The 18,805-nt window shown below is 40.7% G+C and overlaps 2 protein-coding genes across 2 annotated transcripts; one reads left to right on the top strand and one right to left on the bottom strand.

The window, feature by feature from the left end:
* Window positions 1-7,315: 7,315 nt before the first annotated feature.
* On the bottom strand, window positions 7,316-9,996 carry tnfsf14 (TNF superfamily member 14). The gene is made up of 5 exons (XM_029508713.1): window positions 9,910-9,996; window positions 9,396-9,692; window positions 8,386-8,419; window positions 8,221-8,292; window positions 7,316-8,132 (listed from the first exon to the last, which is right to left on the bottom strand). Exons 2-5 carry the CDS (start codon window positions 9,588-9,590, stop codon window positions 7,741-7,743), a joined length of 693 nt encoding a protein of 230 aa, XP_029364573.1. The 5' UTR covers window positions 9,591-9,692; window positions 9,910-9,996; the 3' UTR covers window positions 7,316-7,740.
* A 1,258-nt stretch (window positions 9,997-11,254) lies between these two features.
* On the top strand, window positions 11,255-13,934 carry LOC115047637 (transmembrane emp24 domain-containing protein 1-like). The gene is made up of 4 exons (XM_029508711.1): window positions 11,255-11,564; window positions 12,447-12,544; window positions 12,942-13,122; window positions 13,265-13,934. The coding sequence occupies exons 1-4, from the start codon at window positions 11,364-11,366 to the stop codon at window positions 13,481-13,483; spliced, it is 699 nt and encodes a 232-aa protein (XP_029364571.1). The 5' UTR covers window positions 11,255-11,363; the 3' UTR covers window positions 13,484-13,934.
* Window positions 13,935-18,805: the final 4,871 nt, after the last annotated feature.

Raw genomic sequence — 18,805 nt, 5'->3', positions numbered from 1 at the left:
CTTCTTACAAACTTGCTCTTTGGAAGCCTTTAAGGATGTGATGAACTAAAGGTGAAATAACGTGTTCACTTTTATTTTATCTCCTTTGAGGTAATACAGCTTGAAGCTGAATTGTAATTAGTTGTATAGCTGTGCTTTTACTTATTGCTTTTAACATCATGTTTCACTGCATTATTAAATCACATCCACTAGATGGCTGTAAGTCGTCATTCACTGGATAAGAAAACCAGCAGAAGTAAATATATTTTATATCATCAGTAATTGAAGAATAGTGTTAAGATGACTGGAGTCTTGTTGGTTTCCTCGTCACACACAGGAAGTTCTGATCTTATTTTCCACTTTTCATAATTCAAGTTACTATTTCCTCAGTTAATGTGCTCATCCTCAAACATACTAATAATACTAATAATATTAGGTTCATCATTTTGAAATTATTCAAACATTTGGTTTGTCTTATCAGATGAAGCTATGTGTCATTAGAGTCATGGCATTTTGATCAGTCATTAAATGACCTAAAAGTGGTAAATCGAGCTAAAGAGCAGGACAGGAATTTTAATTTCTCACTTAATTTCCACCATGTTTGTCAACAGAGGTAAAAAACAGCTGGTTCTCAATAAGCGCATGCCCTTATCATCCACATCAAGCAATTCATCCTGTTTGCATCACTTCACTATAATAGAATCTCTACTCAAGTCAGTAACAAATCCAAACAAGTACTGTAACTACTGGGTTACATGACCACTGCCATTCATATAGGTAACCACAGTTGTCATTTTGTCCCCCTTATTCAGTCTGATGACACATACCCGGACCAAAACACATCTTGTTTTGTTGCCATTAAACTTTCCTTTCAGATAAGTACAAAGAGAGAAAATGAAACCACCTTTACTGACCTCTCTAGAATTTAGATACAGGTGGGAATTTTCAAGAAGGGCAAATAGTAAACAACACAGTGACACTGTTTTTCACTTGAGTCCAACTACTAAATTTGACTGACATTGTGAACATTTTTCAATACTGTATTCCTGATTAATTATGTGGGGTACTTTTAATCATTAGTATGTATACCAGAAATGTTAAAGCAATAATAAATAAGTAGTTGAAACAGCAATACAGAGATTGAAAGATTATACACTGTTCATTCATTCCCACCGAAAAATAAGAAGTGGATGATTTGTTGCGTAATGGTTTTTGTCTGATTTGTTCCATCCTTGCTTCCTTCCCTGTTAGTGAGTCTTCCACCAACAGACCCGCTGGAGTAGCAGGTCTGTTCCTTCTTTTTATGAGAGTTGTGGTTAATCAGAGAAAAGGGCCTGTCCCCACATACAAATACAACCTGGGCCTGCTGTTGGCCTTCGCCACCACAGCAGCATACGGGGAAAGTACCGTTTGGATTTCAACGTGTTCAGTAGATACTCTGGGTAGAAAACAACACAGTCACACATCAAAACGTCCTCATCATATGCAGACACTGAGCTCAGGAAACGAACATACACACCCCCTTTCTTTTTGGTGCATAGAAGGGAGGAAACTCAGGACTAGTACACTCGTCAGCTCTTAACATCTGCCTTCCTGCTCTGCTCAGGCACAGGCAGTTCTGAGCGCTGCTATCGGACAGACAATGCCACAGCATACCCAGCATTCCCTGATTCATGTCCTCCTGCTGTGGACGACCATGCTTTCCATTGCACAGGTGTCGTTCATCATCTTCTTCTTCACAGCTGGACGTTATGACCTGGTGAGACAGACTGAGTTTAAAATGTTTTACAGTCAATGATGAGATACAAACTTAACATTACAAAATTAAATAAAAGCCTTTAGAGTAGGTGACTGTGAATTCAGGTGTGTTAAAATACACGAGCATTGCATCAGTTCTTTCTTGTGGTTGTTACAGTAGCACAGCAGGTGAGAAAAACCCTCCTGCTCTATAGTGCGTGTCATGAGTGAAAGTTTGTCTGTTTTAGATCAATCTGAGAGATGACACAAAATAGCACAACATGTAGAACAAAATTTTTTAAAGTGTAAGTTTAGCTTTATGGTTAACTACGTTGAGTAAGGATTTTATATTTGGATTTTAAGTTGGGTTCTCGGGACAGATTTGTATTCCTACTGTGTTCAACCTAAATAAAAATAAAACAAAATATAACACCCTTTTGAGAATTCAATCAGCTTTGTCGCGACAGGTGGATCAAAAGTCGTTTAGCAGCACTTACAACCCTCATGTAATATTTATTATAAGCATATTTTGTACTTCTGTTTCTTTCTACAGTGTCAGAACAGTACAACTGTACCATCAAAGCAAACAATGCAATATAAGGCAAACAGTACAACTTCGGTAAGATAACCACAGCTCACAAACGGAGTTTGTGATTTATACTGTTGACCTGACTATTGCCAATAACACATATGCTCTTGGTGTTTGGGATGCAACGCTTTTTTGTGTTGGTGTTTAGAAAACAATATTCCAATCATGAAAATCCAGGGAGCTTGGCAGATCTATGTCAGACTGCTTCCATTTCTTCTGAGTTGCTCATGTCAGTCAGTGTAACCACTGTCCTCAACTCTTGGAGGAAGCACAATGACGTCAGTGTTACATTCGGGGAAATGCCACTAAACTGAAAAGTTGTCTCTTTATTTTCCCTCTGAAGATTATGTACAATCTATCCTGTTCTCACTTTTAAGTTGGTGGAGCATGCATCATCAATGTGTAAGAAAAAGTGTAGCTTTTGTGTTGCTGATCTGTGTGCGACTGTGTGAGATATTCTGGCACTATTTTATGTTTCTATATTAAAATTAATAGATCTCTTGCTTTTTTGGCAGTTCTCCAATGAGCAAGAGCTTAATTCGGGCCAAGGCAAAATGCTGCTCTTTGAGGCTCGTCTCGGTAACTGATCTATTTTTATTATTTTTATTATTATTATTATTATTATTATTATTATTATTATTATTATTATTATTATTATTATTATTATTTGCTTCATCATATTTAATTCCAATGATGAGATGATAAATGGGAAAACATCACTCAACACATGAAAGCTAAAACACAACTAATGAAATCTTTTCTGTCACCCACAGACACACACCTTAAATGGTTTGCAAGGAATCCAGACAAAGACCTGATCTTAGACGGAGAAGACCTGAAAGTAATGAAGGATGGATATTATTTCTTGAATCTTTGTGTGACGCTGGTGTCATGTAACAAAAACCATGTGGTCAGTCTGGTGTGGGAGGACCAAACCTTCATGCAGGGTGCGATTAATGTAAATACGTGTAGTACAGGCCTCATCAGCAAGGTTGGGGAGCTCACTGCTGGAGGGACCCTGAAGATCAATATCAACCCTGAAGAGAAGCTTAATATCACTAAATATTTAACCTACCTGGATATCATCTATATGCACAAACCTTAGATGTAGCTCAGATCTTTTAAATGCTTGACATGTTCCAAAGGGACCTGTTCAGTCCTGTAGGACCTAATGACTGTAGTCAGACAGAAGGGCAGGTAGAGTGATGTACTCTTTAAATTCTTGTCTATAAAACAACAACAACAACAACAAAAAAGACAGAAAAAAGCAAACAAACAAAACAACCAAACTGAATTCACATTGATTCAACATCCATTTTTTACTTAATCACTACAAATCTCCATAAATACTGTTGTGCATTATGGAAGACTTAATTCAAACTTTACATCTCAGCTGTATAGTACTATAGGAATAAAAAGAAGAAGACTTTAGGTTTTATGAATTCCATCCTGCATAGATAGAAAAAAATATATATTAGAAAAACTAAGTTGGATTGTTCTCAATTTTTAATCAGGTAGTCCATTATTCCAACTTGATCGTTTAAAGGGTTTTTTCTTTGTTGGAGTCTCTTGCATTTGAAATGTGCAGCAGTTTACTCCAAGAATGTATTTCTCTGAAGTGCGACATCTGGCAGAAATGTTTTCTGCCAGCCTGTTATTTGCACAGCTCCTATTTGCTACTTACTGGTGTTTTGAACTGTGTTGATTACATATTTATGTTGTATTTATTTATTATTTTGACCCTAAATAGCCGTAGTATGCAGACAGAGACTGAATTTAATAAAATTCAATGGACATGCCAGCCAATAACCAATGAATGTATGTCACTGTGTGACAATGTGTGTCACTCTGTTGCATACATATATATATTCTCTTGAATTGATTTCTTTATCAAATATTGTAAACAAACTGTAATTTAAATCATACAAACTGAACAGCATAGTTGATAAGTTTTAAAATTACAGATGTGATATGTTTATTTGACACTGGAATTGTTTTCTTTTCTTTTTCATAATCTGTCATGTTTTAAAGTAGTTTTTTTGTCTTCGTTAGTAAAGTGTAAACATACATTCTATTCTATACAATTCTAGTTTCAGGATCAGGATGTAAAATGGAAAGCAAAATGACTTGATGGAACTAACTCTGGTTCTCCTTTCTTTGTGTCACACATGAAACATGAGACATGAAATCACAAGTGCTGGTGGTTTATTTAGAAAGTTTCACTTGTCAGGAAATGTTAAAAGAAATGTGTGGTTCAAATATGTGATTTTCGATTTGTTGCTTGTGTCACTGATAACGTTTGTACATCAGTGCGGTTTTGCATTCAAAAAATAACTTTTCCTTTATCCTGGAAACCTACTACGTACTACTATATCCTTGAAGACTGCCCTATAACAATTTTATTATTAAAACCTATATTTTCTTCATTTGTTTAATTTGTTTATTATGTGCTTAGAGAGCTCAATATTGGGCTTAGCTGAATGAATAAAACTACGGCGCTGAATTATTGATCTGAGTCATTTTCAAGACCCTGGGGAAAACTGAAAGTGAGAGGCCACAAAGAGACCCCACTGATAGTGACTCACAGCGGGACCACCGCTGCTTTACGCTTTCAAAGACCGTGCTCTGCAAAATTCCAACAAAGCTAACCCTAACCCTTTCTCCTTTTCCCCGGACATTAAGCCGCATAACTGTGGACTTACAGCATTTTTTATATTACACAAATTCAATGTACAGCTGGAAAAGGTCAGTGGAACATGTTATTCATCATTAAAGCTGAGACAAATTTTCCAAGTCACTGAGTTTTTATCAAAAAAAGGTTTCCAAACCTCAGCTGCAGAGTCCCATATCTCTCACCACTCACTATATTAGCTGCTGCCACCACGGCTTTCAGTTACACAAAGGGAGGTCAAAGATGCTGCATTCAGATGTAGATAATAGACCTGCTTAGTTACCACCCACTCTGTTTCATCTGTTTCATTAGATGAATCTGCATGGTTCGGTTATTGCTATACCGGGGCTTCTTACCCACTGATATCAAGGCAGCTACTCAAGAGTTTATCCATCCAAATCAAGGATTCGTGTTCTCTCTTTCCACCTGAGGCACCTTAGCACAGCTGCAGCATCTTGTCTAAATTGTCAGATGTGTTTTCAAGAGGAGATGGAATTTTTCAAGCATCATTGTTGTTTTTCAGTGACTGATAGCTGCAGAGAAAAAAAAGGATCCAAGGTGTGTGACACATGTGTACAGTGGACTTCGGAACCTCTGAAAATACAAAAGGGTTAAAGAAAGGGAATTGAATTATATAGTTACTGATATATAACATGAGAAGCACAAAAAACAGACAGCACAGCAGCGTATTGGTTAGCGCTGTCGCCCCAAAGTAAGGTCGGGGGGCCTGGGGCCTTTCTGCGCGGGGTTTGCATGTTCTCCTCGTGCCTGCGTGGGTTTCCTCCCACCGTCCAAAGACATCATGTTTGGGTTAATTGGTGACTCTAAATTGTCCGTAGGTCTGAGTGTGAGTGTGGGTGGTTGTTTGTCTCTGTGTGCTGGAGCTGTGATGGACTGGCTGTGGGTGGATGGACAAAAAACAGAGACCCCTGGTCACATTGTTTCCACGGCCGTCCACTGCTCCCCTTTTGATCGAGAACCAACACAAGGGGACAGCATTTAGCTTTGTAGCAAGCCCACCACTTTCACTTTTGTTCTTCTCAAATAATGTCGTTTCAATTATCACACAGACCAGGGGGGGAAAAGGGGTCCCAAATGAGAAGACATTAGTGACTAATTTCCTAAGGCGTGTACAAACAAACAACAGAGATATAAGAGCTTTCACAACAAGTTGTCACTGCATAACACGGAAAATGTTTGTTTCATATATGGAATTGGGGAAAAATTTGTCTGAGATCAAAGCCAGTTTTGGAGCATTCATGTCCCACACAGTTTTCTGTAGAAGTCATGACTAGACCAAAGTTTAGTAGTGAGAGATAAATAAATAACATGCTTCCCAACCACAAAGCTGATGCAGCTCGCCCTCTTCTGCTACTGTAGTCTCTCACACTTTGCAAGTTAGCCAGAGCTGGAAGATCATGACTCACTCATGTATGAGAAATATTCATGAAGCCTCATGATTGAAAAAAAAAAAAAAATGAGTCATGGCCTGCCATGATTTAACAGATAGTATGTTTACTTCAGCATTCATATGATGGGAACATGTATGAGATCAAACACGGCTATAAATGCAGCCTCAACTCAAAAAGGTTTTACAGAGTAACAAAACCCAAAGGAAAATGAGTTTGAGGTTAACACACACCCACCTGCGTACAAACACACACACACATTTGGAGATCAAGAGAAAGTCCTGTTGCAATGTATTTTCACCAGTCATTACTCTCCAGGTCTCTGGTTGGAAAGTGAGTCAGGCAGTCTGCTGCTGACACCCCTCCCTCCCCACCATCGTCACCTCAGCGGCCTCCACTGCCACTTCCTCCTCAGTTTACAAATACACAAATCTGTGGGTGTTTTCTTCTTCGAACAGACATAACTGAAGGGAAAGCACTGCAGGGACAGCACGAGAGACGCTTGTGACACACATAACACACGGCACACACAGCACACACGCACATGAAAAAGCTGTAAAGACTAATGACGTATATATGTACACAGTACAGCAGCAGGCTCGCTTGACATCACGGTGATGCATTAAAAAAAATCATTTATAATATTATTCATGTAAATATCATCATAACAAAGGTCACAAGATTCTGAGTCTGTTGCACTGCAAAACCAACATGACAGCATAAACCCAAAGAGACACTACTGTAATGTGTCACCTAGTGATAAAAACCTCTCTGCAGTTATGTGGTTGGAGTGAGTTGGTGTGACTTTCAGTGCAAACGGGACCACTCGGCAAAAGTTTCACCTGACAAGGCCGGAAGCGAGTTGACTTGAGTTTCATGAAGGCCGGAGGAAAGGCTTGAGAAAACCAAAAGCACAGGCTTCAATCAAAATCTGTTTATTAATTTATTTTGTGAACAATATTTCACATAAATACAGCAGATTTAAAGCAGTTTTGTCATTGAGGGAATAAATAAATAGTGGGCCATCTGCGTTAGAGTAAGAATGAAAAGATATTAATTGCACTTGCGTGTTTTGGATTTTAGCATGATGCTTACACTTATGCCCAGGAGCAATATGAAAATTTGTAAAACTGGTTGATGTGAATAGAAAAGTGAATATATAAAAAGTGACAAATTTGAATGGGAGACTTTGAACACACACGTCGTAATTCCACTGTGAGGCCAGAGGAGGTTTCACATCCGCCTCCCTTCCATTTCAATGGGCCTGAGTCAGAAGCTTTTCTTATCCTCTTACATGTACTCTTCCTTCAAACTGTAAGCTTCAGTGTGATGCTGATGAGTGATCAGTATGATATTTAGATCATAAACGCACCAAAGACGTTCTCATAGGCTCCATGCCGTGTAATTTGTTTGGTGTTGCTGACTGTCACATAAAGAGCATCGTTTTGGTCGAGTTGAAACACTCCACCCAGGAAACTGTTGGACCGTATTTTATTCAAAGGATTGGTGCGAGAGTATTTCCTGGCCTGCAGGAGAGTCATATTCCCCCGACTATACTTTTCAGAAATCCTGTTGATAGCATGGTGAAATACGCGACTTTCGGTGAAAAAAACTTTTGAATAGACAAAGTAATAACCCTCTCTCTGAATGATGAGATGTCCATCTTTGTAGTCCACTTCATAGAGAAGAGGGCCTGAAATCATACTCCACCCCATGACACGTGTTTTATGAACTACATCTTGTCCATCTGGAATATAAAAACAAAGACGACAGCAACGATGAGCAGTCTTGGCAATGTGCCAGGGATGCCAGCATGACAACAACGTTACTCTCACCTGTCAGATGTGCGACTGGTTTAGAAGGATGGATCTCATAACTGGGCCACAAAGTGGGAGGAGCTTCTTCCCCTGTGAAAGGACCAGACTCGTTGTCTCCAATGTAGATAAGGTAACTAGAGATTAAAGAGCTTAATCACTGATGTAGAAATTACTGTGACATACCACCAGTCATCTTTGAGGACGAAGCATGGACGGCCTGCAAATGCAAATGCAAATGCAAAAAAAAAAAAAAAGAAAAATCTGTTAGTTATGACTATAAGTGTAAATAGATAGTAGATATAGATAGATAATAGATAATAGATAGACTGTAGATGCAAGTGCAAGAGCAACAAAACTGTGAAAATAAGACAAAAATAATCTCATAATGCACACGCGGATCTTCAAAGTTCGACGAGGTTCATCATTAAATTTATATTGTCAGCAACGCCGACTTCTTTTTGGTTTAAATTTCATTGCTTCTGCATTGGAAAGTAGGACAAGTCTTCGATTCTGGTAAAGAGCAAAAGGTACATCGTAGTCATGCTACCGGAAATAGACCACTTCCTTTTCTTTTCTGTCCCCTTTCTCTTTTGTAAGCGTACACTCTTGTTTGCCAAGCAGTGTCAGCACACAAATGCTGTGCCCCCCCCTCCCTCGTTGAGTTAGAGAAAGAGAGAGGGGAAACTGAGTCACAGAATGACCATCCAGCATCATGGAACATCTGTTTGCCCCTGCCCCCCATGGGACGTCAATAGAGTTCTTCATAAATGGGCTGGACATTAATGTACTTCTCCATCTTTACACGTTCTTCCGCATAATAGTGAAATAATTTCATCATCAGCAGTTTTTCGAGAAAAACAACCATTCATATATTTTGAGCACATGTCACACTTAGTAGTGTCACAAAGGTCCTCCAATAAATGTTGCAAATAGAGAAGTTCTAAATTGCAGGCCTGCTTTTGTCTTCGTTAAAGACATTGTGATACTGTAATAAAATTCATGATCGACTGTAAATTTTCCCACTATTGAAGTTTATCTTATTGTATAAATGTACTATTTTTGTCTTGACAGTTACCTTAATTGTATCGCTTTCATTTTCTTCGACTAATAAAGATAAGATAAAACAAAAATCATGACATTCACTTTTTTAAGAAATTACAGGATGAAATAGAAAATCCAAAGGCGATACTCACTGACTCAACTTGGAAGAAATGGTAGATAAAGCAGGCTTCTATGGCTATGCCACAAAACGCCAAGCCAACCAGCAAGAAGAGCAGGGTCTGTGCTGGCCCCAAGCCCCGTTTCCTCTGTCCACCTCGGGGGGGTATTGGAGGCCGGGTGGCATAGCTGTCCACCACAAACACAGAGGGATGGTCCACCTTGGTCATTCCTACTGTGTTCTGTCTGGAACTGCAGCTGTTCAGTGTGTGAATTTCCACCAGAAGTTGTGAGGAGATGCAGCGTCAAAGCAGCTTCTGGAAACTCAAAACCTGAGAGAGATGAAGTGTGAAAAAAGGACTAACATGGTGGGCTCATGTGTGGTTGAAATAGAGGTTTGCACTTTAGCAGACTGAGTGCTGGAAAAAACCTAGCAATGTATCACACATTAAGAGGCCCCCAGAGATGCACTTGTCTGCACTCAGCAAATGCAAAAGACAAAATTAGCATAACTGATGGTAATTTTCACTAATACAAAAAAGAACTTGCCTGCGATCAGTCACAAAGCCTCAAAGTAGATAGAGATGATTGTTAAGTGGGTGACACTGCAAAATGCATCGAAGCTCCCCTTTAATCCCTCCCACTATACTGTAATAGCAATGTTGAAATACCTCCGTTCACACTTCCTCTCTTACGATTTGTTTCATCGTTTGATGGCTACAACTATGAACCAAGACTGAAATCTCAGTTTAACCTTCTGCTTTGTCGGCTGGGACAACGGGGAGCTGTGAGGTGTGTGCTGGGCTCAGATTGGTGAATTTAATCTTTGTGTTGTCTTCACATTCTGCATACACCCCTTGTCCCCTGGGACCGATAGCACCCACCTCCGCTAAACGTCTAAAACAAAAAAAAAGCTTCATTGGATTTGAATCTTTTTTTGCCTCGAGAAACAACCTGTCATCAATCACACAATTTGTGTGTGAATGTGTCCAGGTGAAAAAAGAAGAGGTGGTTAGTGGACACCACTCGTTTTTATGCAGCTCCTCCTTGTGGCCGGATGATTTTTCACCCAGCCATCCTCAAATTATCGTGATTTTGTGGGAGAGAAAATAACAAAAATGATTCCCACAGGTTTGTGTTTGCTAGAAAATTCTTTCTGCTGCCTGCTGTCCAATAATAAAAATAAAAATGATTTTTTTTTTTGGTTTTGGTTGAGAGAAGAAAGAGGAAGTCCAGTTTCCCGAGAAGCCCGTGACATTTAATAAAGTTGCGACGCCATGGTTGGATCAAGGCTCAAGCGAGGCAAAAATTTACTGAACTGAACACTTCAGAAGAATAACTTAACATCACGTTATGTTGGAAAGTCAAATCTCCTTAGTACCTGAAGAGGAAAGCTGTGGTGGCGTTCACCTCTGACCATCTGTTAAATCTGTCCTGCACTGATGAAAAAGTAAGAAGAAAAAAAAAAAAAAACAAATCAAACAAACATGATTGTATTTTATTTTGAAAGCCTGTCAATGATGCACTTACAAAAACATACAACCATTGCAAGAATACGGTCCAGTCTCACTCTGCTCTTATCCACAGCCCCCCCTGTAGGACATAACCGGACACGACAAGTGCATTTATTAATACAAACTAAATCCAGAATTCTTTCTAACTGATTCAGAAAAAGAACAAATTTAGAAAATACCTGATTGAAAAGCTTTTTTTGATTATTATTACTTCTAAGTGAGGGAACTCATTAAAGACATACACACTTCAGGGTTTTGTGGACCACTCCAAGTGTAAATAGAACATGTTGCACCTTGGCACATTCTGCTTTTCTGCTTTGCATATGGAGATCTATCGGTGTCCACAGTGGCTCAGCTCATTCAGCTTTGATCAAGGAAGCCGTTCGCTATCAGGTGCCTCTCCACCTGTTGGAGTATGAGAGACAGTAATAAAGCTGTTTTATTCTGCACGTGTGACACGGGAGTTGGTCAAAGTGAAGTAAATGGACTATGCTCTGCAGCAGGATGATGATGGATCCGGATGTGCCTGCACAGCTTTGCTTGCTGGCATGTTTCATTCTGACTGTAGACTTGGCTTTTGCTTTGGGGCCAAATCAAAACATAGAATTTACTTTTCTGTTACCTGCCGGCAGCACTGAGTGTTTTTACCAAACCACCAAGAAGAATGGAATCATGGAAGTGGAGTACCAGGTAAATACACCATTTTCCTCTATCTGTACCTTCCTTGCTTGTCTGTCTTGTACAATGGCAGTGTAACGTTGCATCTTACGCATTGAATAGCTTAAATGAAGTTTGTGAATCACGACTGACAAGAAAACAAGTGAGCAGAAATTGGCAGACATTGGTCTTTGGTCTTGCATGCACAGAGATAAGGACCTGCATTACTGCTGTGGCTGGAGACACCTGAGATAAGAAGCATTAAAAAAAAAAAAAAAAAAAACCCAACAACAACTATTTAGCTTCCTCTCATACTACAAATAAATAGATTACAAAATTAACTCATTCATTAACTCATTCAAATAGACACACACCCAGCTTCAATTTCAAAGGCCCACCCGTCCTCAGGTCACCCATGTCACTGACCCTCAATACCTCACCATGACCTTTGCCTTGCTGTCATCACACCACACTCTGTAACTGTGTAACTGAGTCAGATAGGCTCTGTAAAGCAGCTGATGTGAAGGAGCCGCACAGACGCAGAGGTTTCATTCTGTGGAATTGGACTTTCTGTCATAATATGTTTACACTGCTGCCGCTACACAAAAGGACCAAAGTTTGTGTATTGACCGTCTTTGCGTTCAACAGAAGACGGAACTTTAAAAAGCAGAGGGAACGGTCAGTAGTGAAGTCAAACACTGACTCAAACTGTTCCATTATCATCCCTGTGAGCTTGGTTGCTGCTCTGTGTACTATCAGGGCTTTAATTTGAATTTCGCGTAGCTGTCTGCCCACAAAGTCTGTTTGAAGCGCGAGCTGTAAGCCTGAAATGAAAATGAGGAATTAACAGGCCGTGTGCGAGTGAACTCTGGGAAACCTGTCTGATCTCTGTCCCTGTGTCAACCTCTCTGACAGGTGATAGCCGGGTCAGGCCTGGATGTCGGCTTTGCCCTCATCGCACCCAGCGGACACAGGCTGGCCTCTGACTTCAGGAGATCTGAAGGCATCCACACGTGAGTCACCTGAATGTTTCCCAACAACCGCCACTTTTTTCTAGTGATGCTCACACCCTGCAAAACTTTGACTGTGGTGAAACCAGAAACTAAGTCATTTCCCACACCTGTAGTGGAGGGAAATGAGTGGATGCTCAAGGAGGGATATGTTGTGTCTCTTTAACAGCTCTATGAAGAGTCTGGTGGACCTGCTCTATGTGTAAAGTGCCGTGATGTAACTTTGTTGTGATTCGGTGCTATATAAATAAAATTGATTTGATTTGATCTGTAGTAAAAAAAAAAAAAAAAAAAAAAAAAAGATGGGAACTTGATATCAGATTCATTGTTTCTGTGCTCTCACCCACTAGTAGTTTGGATTGGTGAGCGCACGGTTTCATCCCAATGTTTTTTCCTGCAGGGTGGATCCCACTGAGGACGGAGACTATCGGCTGTGTTTTGACAACAGCTTCAGCAAACTGTCCGAGAAGATGGTGTTCTTTGAGGTGCTCATTAACAGGCAGAGCAGCACAGGCAGAGGTGAATGGGCAGATGTGGCCGCGGAAGAGACCATGGTGGAGTACAAACTGGAGGACATCAAGGTGAGAGGGAAACACAAAGAGCTCTGAGTTCCCTCCAGACAGCACTACAAGTATCTGGAGTCAGCGTTTTTGAGCTCTCTCTTTTTAACTGCTCCTGTCGACCAATTTGTTTTTTTTTTTTTGTATGTGCGTCCTCCTCCAGGCAAAGATGGACTTAGTGTACCAGCATCTGGAGAGGAGCCGCCAGGTGCAGGCCCTGCTTCGGGCCTTTGAGGCAAGGGACCGCTACCTTCTGGAGGACAGCCTGTGGAGGGTGACCTTTTGGTCCAGCGTCAACCTGCTTGTCATGCTCGCCGTGGCCGCCACACAGATCTACACCTTGCGGCGCCTCTTCGATGGCACCAAGCGGACCCGCACATAGTCACAACAGTGAACCTCCAGCCAGAAGGATGCTTGGCTCTTAATCTTCAACTGAAATGTTCCCTGTGAACTGATTTTAAAGGGATAGTTCACACTTTTGGAAAACTGATTCACCGTAAACTGGGAAGCCTTTAGTTGCAGGCCTGGTTGAATATTTTCCCAGTTAAAGGAGCAAAAATACAATTTGCACACTGAATAAAAGGGAATACACACCCATACACACACGCACACACCCACACACACACACACACACACACACAAATACTTGAAACATTATTTTTTGTCAGCTAGAAAACTAAAGCTGTTATCACTGGAATGTCGGTTTATTGAATTTCAGCTTTCACATTTTACACTTATTTGTACTCAAACCAAGAGCTACAGCAAAGTAATATCAGAAACCTCACCTCTACATTAAAAGAACATAAAACTATTATTTTAGCTCATCCTTTGGAAATTTAATCTGATTAAAATAATTGAAATGTTCTTGTATATGTTAGATCAATTCACATAAGGAAAGTAAACATATTTAACAAAAAGGTAATATGTAAAAAGAGCACAAAAAAGTCATGTGACTATAACATATGCAGTTCAAGAAACATGCACATGATTTTTGTTATGTTGCCCAAACATAACTTTATTTATTGGAACCACTTTCAATGAATTTATTAAGTTAGTTTGAAAAAAGAAAAAAGAAAATCTGTGTGTTGTTTTGTTTGTTTATTTTTTGGCAAATAACTCGCCCTATACAATATATACTGTATATAAACCGGAGCACCCGGAGTAAACCCACACAGGCATGGGAGGAACATGCAAACTCCGCATAAAAAGGCTCTAGGAATCGAACCCAGAACCTTCTTGCTCTGAGGCAACAGTGCTAACCATCAAAAAAAAAACAAAAAAAAAAAAAAAACGACACAACACAATCCAAAAAAACATTCATAGTGATTTACCTCCATGATATGGTAAAGGTGGAGGTAATATTCCTGGTTGGGGGTTCCCTGGTCTGCAGCTGAACATTTCAGGCACTGTGAGGTCTAACAAGCTGGTGGCAGTTTGACTCTACCCCACGTACTTTTCACGTTCCAGTGCAGCAGCAGTTAGAAAGGCTTTCTGCTCCTCCAACTTTGTGTCTTTTCCTCCTTCAGGGTCTTTTCAAGTTCAGCTTGTCTTGTTTTGCTCTCTGACTGAGATGCTCTGAGCTCGTCTACCGTCTGCTCAAGCTCAGATTCCTTTTTGACGCTGGTTTGACTCTGTGACCTGTTGTTCTGATGGTTTGTCCAGTCTTCCACCTAAATTCTGGAGGAACAAAAAGAAGTCTCTGTCGTTCCTCCTCTGATTCAAATCTTCCCCCAGCTCCGCACGGTGCTTTTCACTCGTTGTCTTTGCTTCTTCCAGTGCAGCAGCAGTATCAATGTCTTTCTGCTCCAAGTCCCAACTTTGTGTCGTCTCTTCCTTCAGAGCCTTTTCAAGGTCAGCCTCTTTTGTCTCGCTCTCTGAAAGATATGCTCTGAGCTCGTCTACCGTCTGCTCAAGCTCAGCAATGGTTGTTTCCTTCTCAGAGATTTCTTTTGTATGCTGGTTTGACTCAGTGACCTGTTGTTCTGAAGGTTTGGACAATCTGTCATCTCTCTGAAGATGAAAAACCGGTTTCGAGGCAGATGGATTTGCTGTCAGCTCCAGGTTTTGTGTCTCTTTCAGGGCCTTTTCAAGTTCAGCTTGTCTTGTCTTGTCCCACTTGAGCTGTTTCTTGCTCTGTTCTAAGGCCAAAGTCGACTTTTGAGCCTGTGCTGTCTCATTCAGAGCATCGGCAAGTTCACCTTGCAGATTCATTCAGCTGCAGGGCCTTCTGATTACCACCTGTCATTGGCTTGCAAGCGTGTCATCGATGTGCCTCTGCTTTTTGAGGAACAGCTGAGGATTATTCATTTCTGTCTTCTTCGGCTACAATTCAAAGTGAAGACTGGTTTTCTCTTCTTCTTCCTCCTCCAAGGCTTTGCTCCTGTTTCAGAACATTTTCCCGAAGCGATTCATCTCTTTCGGCTGTCGGCTTAAAGTCTTCCCAAAGAGCAGAAATGTCCCTTTGCGTCTGCTCCAGAGCTTGTTGTGGATCTTTCATCTGCTGACTTTCATCTCTTCTGATCGCCTCCTTGTCCTTGTCGAGAGCAGATTTTTCGAGAGCAGGGTGATTCTGAGATCTAGACAGTCTGCTTCAAAGTCACCGGCCTTGATGAGAGTCACCCAGTCTTTGAAGTTCATAACAGAGAATTTTTTTCTCACACGGACAAAGTGAGCCAAACAAGCCCAGCATTTTCTTTGCACATGGTGGTGACGACTGCGCCGCTCACTGCCATCACAGGGTCGGCGGAGAATGGAGAGCCAGAGACGCACTTTCTCTGCTGCTCTATACGTGAAGTGCCTTGACGTGATTTGGCGCTATATAAACAAATCTGATTCGATTTGCATGCCTCCTTGTTTGCGCGCAGATATCGTCCTGTGGAAAACTCTTTCGTTATTTCCTGCAGCGCTGAGAAAATGCATCGGGCCTTTTGAAAAGCTGCAGCTTTGTTTCCAATGCTTTGGTGTGTGAATACAGCTTGTGTTCAATGCATTCAGATGCTTTGTTATATCAGCTGCAGCGCAGACCCCCGACTGAGCCTTCTTACTCCGCCTGAAATACTTCCGATGTGCCGCATTTTTACAGTATTTGACCTGCAGAACATTCTCCCACAGATATTCGTCTGTTTTGACTGTATTATCCTGAATTCTGTAATCCACGTTGCAAGGGATATTTTGCTTTCTTCACTTTAATCGGTAGCATACTGAAACAGTGTTCCGTGGGTTCGATCGTCACAGAATAATATCCGCAGCCCAGGAGGAGCGGACATCACCGCAGAGAGGACGGAGGTGGCGCTGAGTGCGTCCACGCCGCGTAGCCGCCGAACGGAACGCGCGCGGAATTTAAACACGAGCACCGCCATTGCTGCGCTGTCACTGCGTGGACTGGACTCCGACAGGCGTGGACACAACACAGGCAGCAGGGCGGAGGAGAACATGGCAATGAGACCAAGAGAGGTAGATTGCGTTGTTTTCGCTCGTGCACTGCGCCAGATGTTAATGGAAATGATTGTATGATGTATAATGATTATATACCGGGAGAGAGTCCAGCTAAAGTAGCTAGCTTATCCACAGGACGTTGGCACACTGACATACATAAGGCTGGGAGGTTTAGTGCGCTGTTTTTATTTTTAGATTGAGGTAACAACAACATACATTTGATAATAAAGCAGGCCTGCGAACAGGCATACTTCCTCCTGTCTTTTAACACCAAACTGGAACTATGAACAAAACGGCCTATACCAGATTATAGTTAAATACTTCCACAGTATTTGCATTATCTAACCAAAATGTGAGTGAAAATAGGAATAATGTGCATTCATGGTGGTAGTGCCACGAGTGAACACACACAATGAAACAGGAAAACTCCCTTATGAAATGGATCAGTTGCATTTGTAGGTGTGATTGGTATTAATATGGTGAGGCTGTGTGTGTGTGTGTGTGTGTGTGGCTCATCTGAGCTACAAAAGTATGGTGTTATTTGGTGATGGGGTAAAAAGAGGCCTTTCTCAGTGCTTCAAGTTGCTGACAAATAAAACATTTTACTGTGATTAAAAACACAAATCACTGGATGAATTTTCTCCATCTTGAGGTCAAACAGGCAGAAAATTGCTCGCACTTTGTGGTTTAAAACAGATAACACAACTGACAACGTTTAGAGCAGTTAGATCACTAGTGTTTTGTTTTTTTGTTTTTTTAATTATACACTTTAGCAACTTGCCAGGAGCGTTCTACTTTCATTTAAAGTGTTCATATCATAAATCATTGTCATAATTTTAACACTCCCACCCCTTTAAAGGCATTATTCTTTGTCATTGCACAGCAGATGCTACAATAATAAATTCAGACATTAAATTGCTCATGCACTCTGTGTCCCAAATAGCAGCCTTTGTGTTTTCTGCAGAACTGTGTGGTGATGGAAACTGAAACTAGATGGTGTGAGTTATCACAGATAACAACCACCAAAAATGACATTAGACTTTGGTTTTCAGTTTCATGCTTCAATAATCAAAAATGTATATTTAACTAACAGATGAACCTATGTTCATCTATGGAAAAGCAGACATTTGCAAAGGGTAAGATTGTATCCTACAGTAGATACAAGAAAAGAAGGAACTTAAACCTTTTTTTTTTTATGAAACTGTTATTAAAGTTGTTGTGTGATGGTACTTTTCAATGTGTGATCTGGTTAAGTCTGAGATCTTTGTCATCTGTATCCCGTTGCCATGGAGATTGAAAACACAGCAGGCAGTCAGCCAAAGTCTGCACAAAAACAAAATATTCATAGGTGCCATTTTTGCACAATCTCTAAAGGTAACCTTCATTCACACAGCGACATTAATAACAATCATTAAAAAAGGTTTCTTCTACTTCTTTTTTCACCAAAAAAAAAAAAACACCACCTGTGTTTAGCTAATACCAGTCCAGTAACCTGGATCAATTCACTCCTGTTAGACTTTCTAACTTTGGCCAAAGAGAGCTTCCCACGGTGACATTTCATATCTGAATATCTTAGTCAACAATTTAACTCAAATGAACAGTTACTGCCCTAGTTAGCCATGATACGCATCATTACATTGATAAAACTGTCGTTTAATAGACAGATTATGTCAAGGTCCTAAAAGGAAGCGTTACCTGGTTATTAGTGTTACAACACACTGCAGCATTGGTGTGGTTCTCACAGCTGCCCCTGATCTGCAGTAGGGCCCACGTTCAGTGCTCTCGGTTTGCATTTCCACTCACCAATTAGACAAGGGATGCATGCAGGTTGTGCTTGATTTTACTGGCCTGTTTGAGCTTTTTACAATTTCCCCGTCTCCAAACAAAACAGGTTTGAGGAAAAAAAAATGATATACGATTTGAGGACTAAACGATATGATGGACTGAAGGCACATTTTGGATTGGCTTGAGCCCCCCCAAAAAAAAGGGTTAACCTCGCCACTAGCTTTTGGCAGGAATTCAAAGTAGGAGGTGTGATTCTCGTGCAGTCCTGCTGATGTCTTGTCTCGAAGTCATTCCGTGTCTTCTTGAAGCTGGTTTCAGTCACCACTGGTTTCGACGGGGGGCTGGACGCCTGTTCAGGAACAATCAGCCAATGTTAATGTGTTAACCACACACAGAGGTACAGTAATGCTACAAGATGCGTACACTCTCACTGAGGCTTGTCATTAGATACATCCCTTGTTAAAACAAGATTTACACTTAAGTC

This window comes from Echeneis naucrates, chromosome 8 (assembly GCF_900963305.1).
Source record: "Echeneis naucrates chromosome 8, fEcheNa1.1, whole genome shotgun sequence".
Taxonomy (NCBI): domain Eukaryota; kingdom Metazoa; phylum Chordata; class Actinopteri; order Carangiformes; family Echeneidae; genus Echeneis; species Echeneis naucrates.
This window is presented reverse-complemented; position numbering and strand designations above follow the sequence as displayed.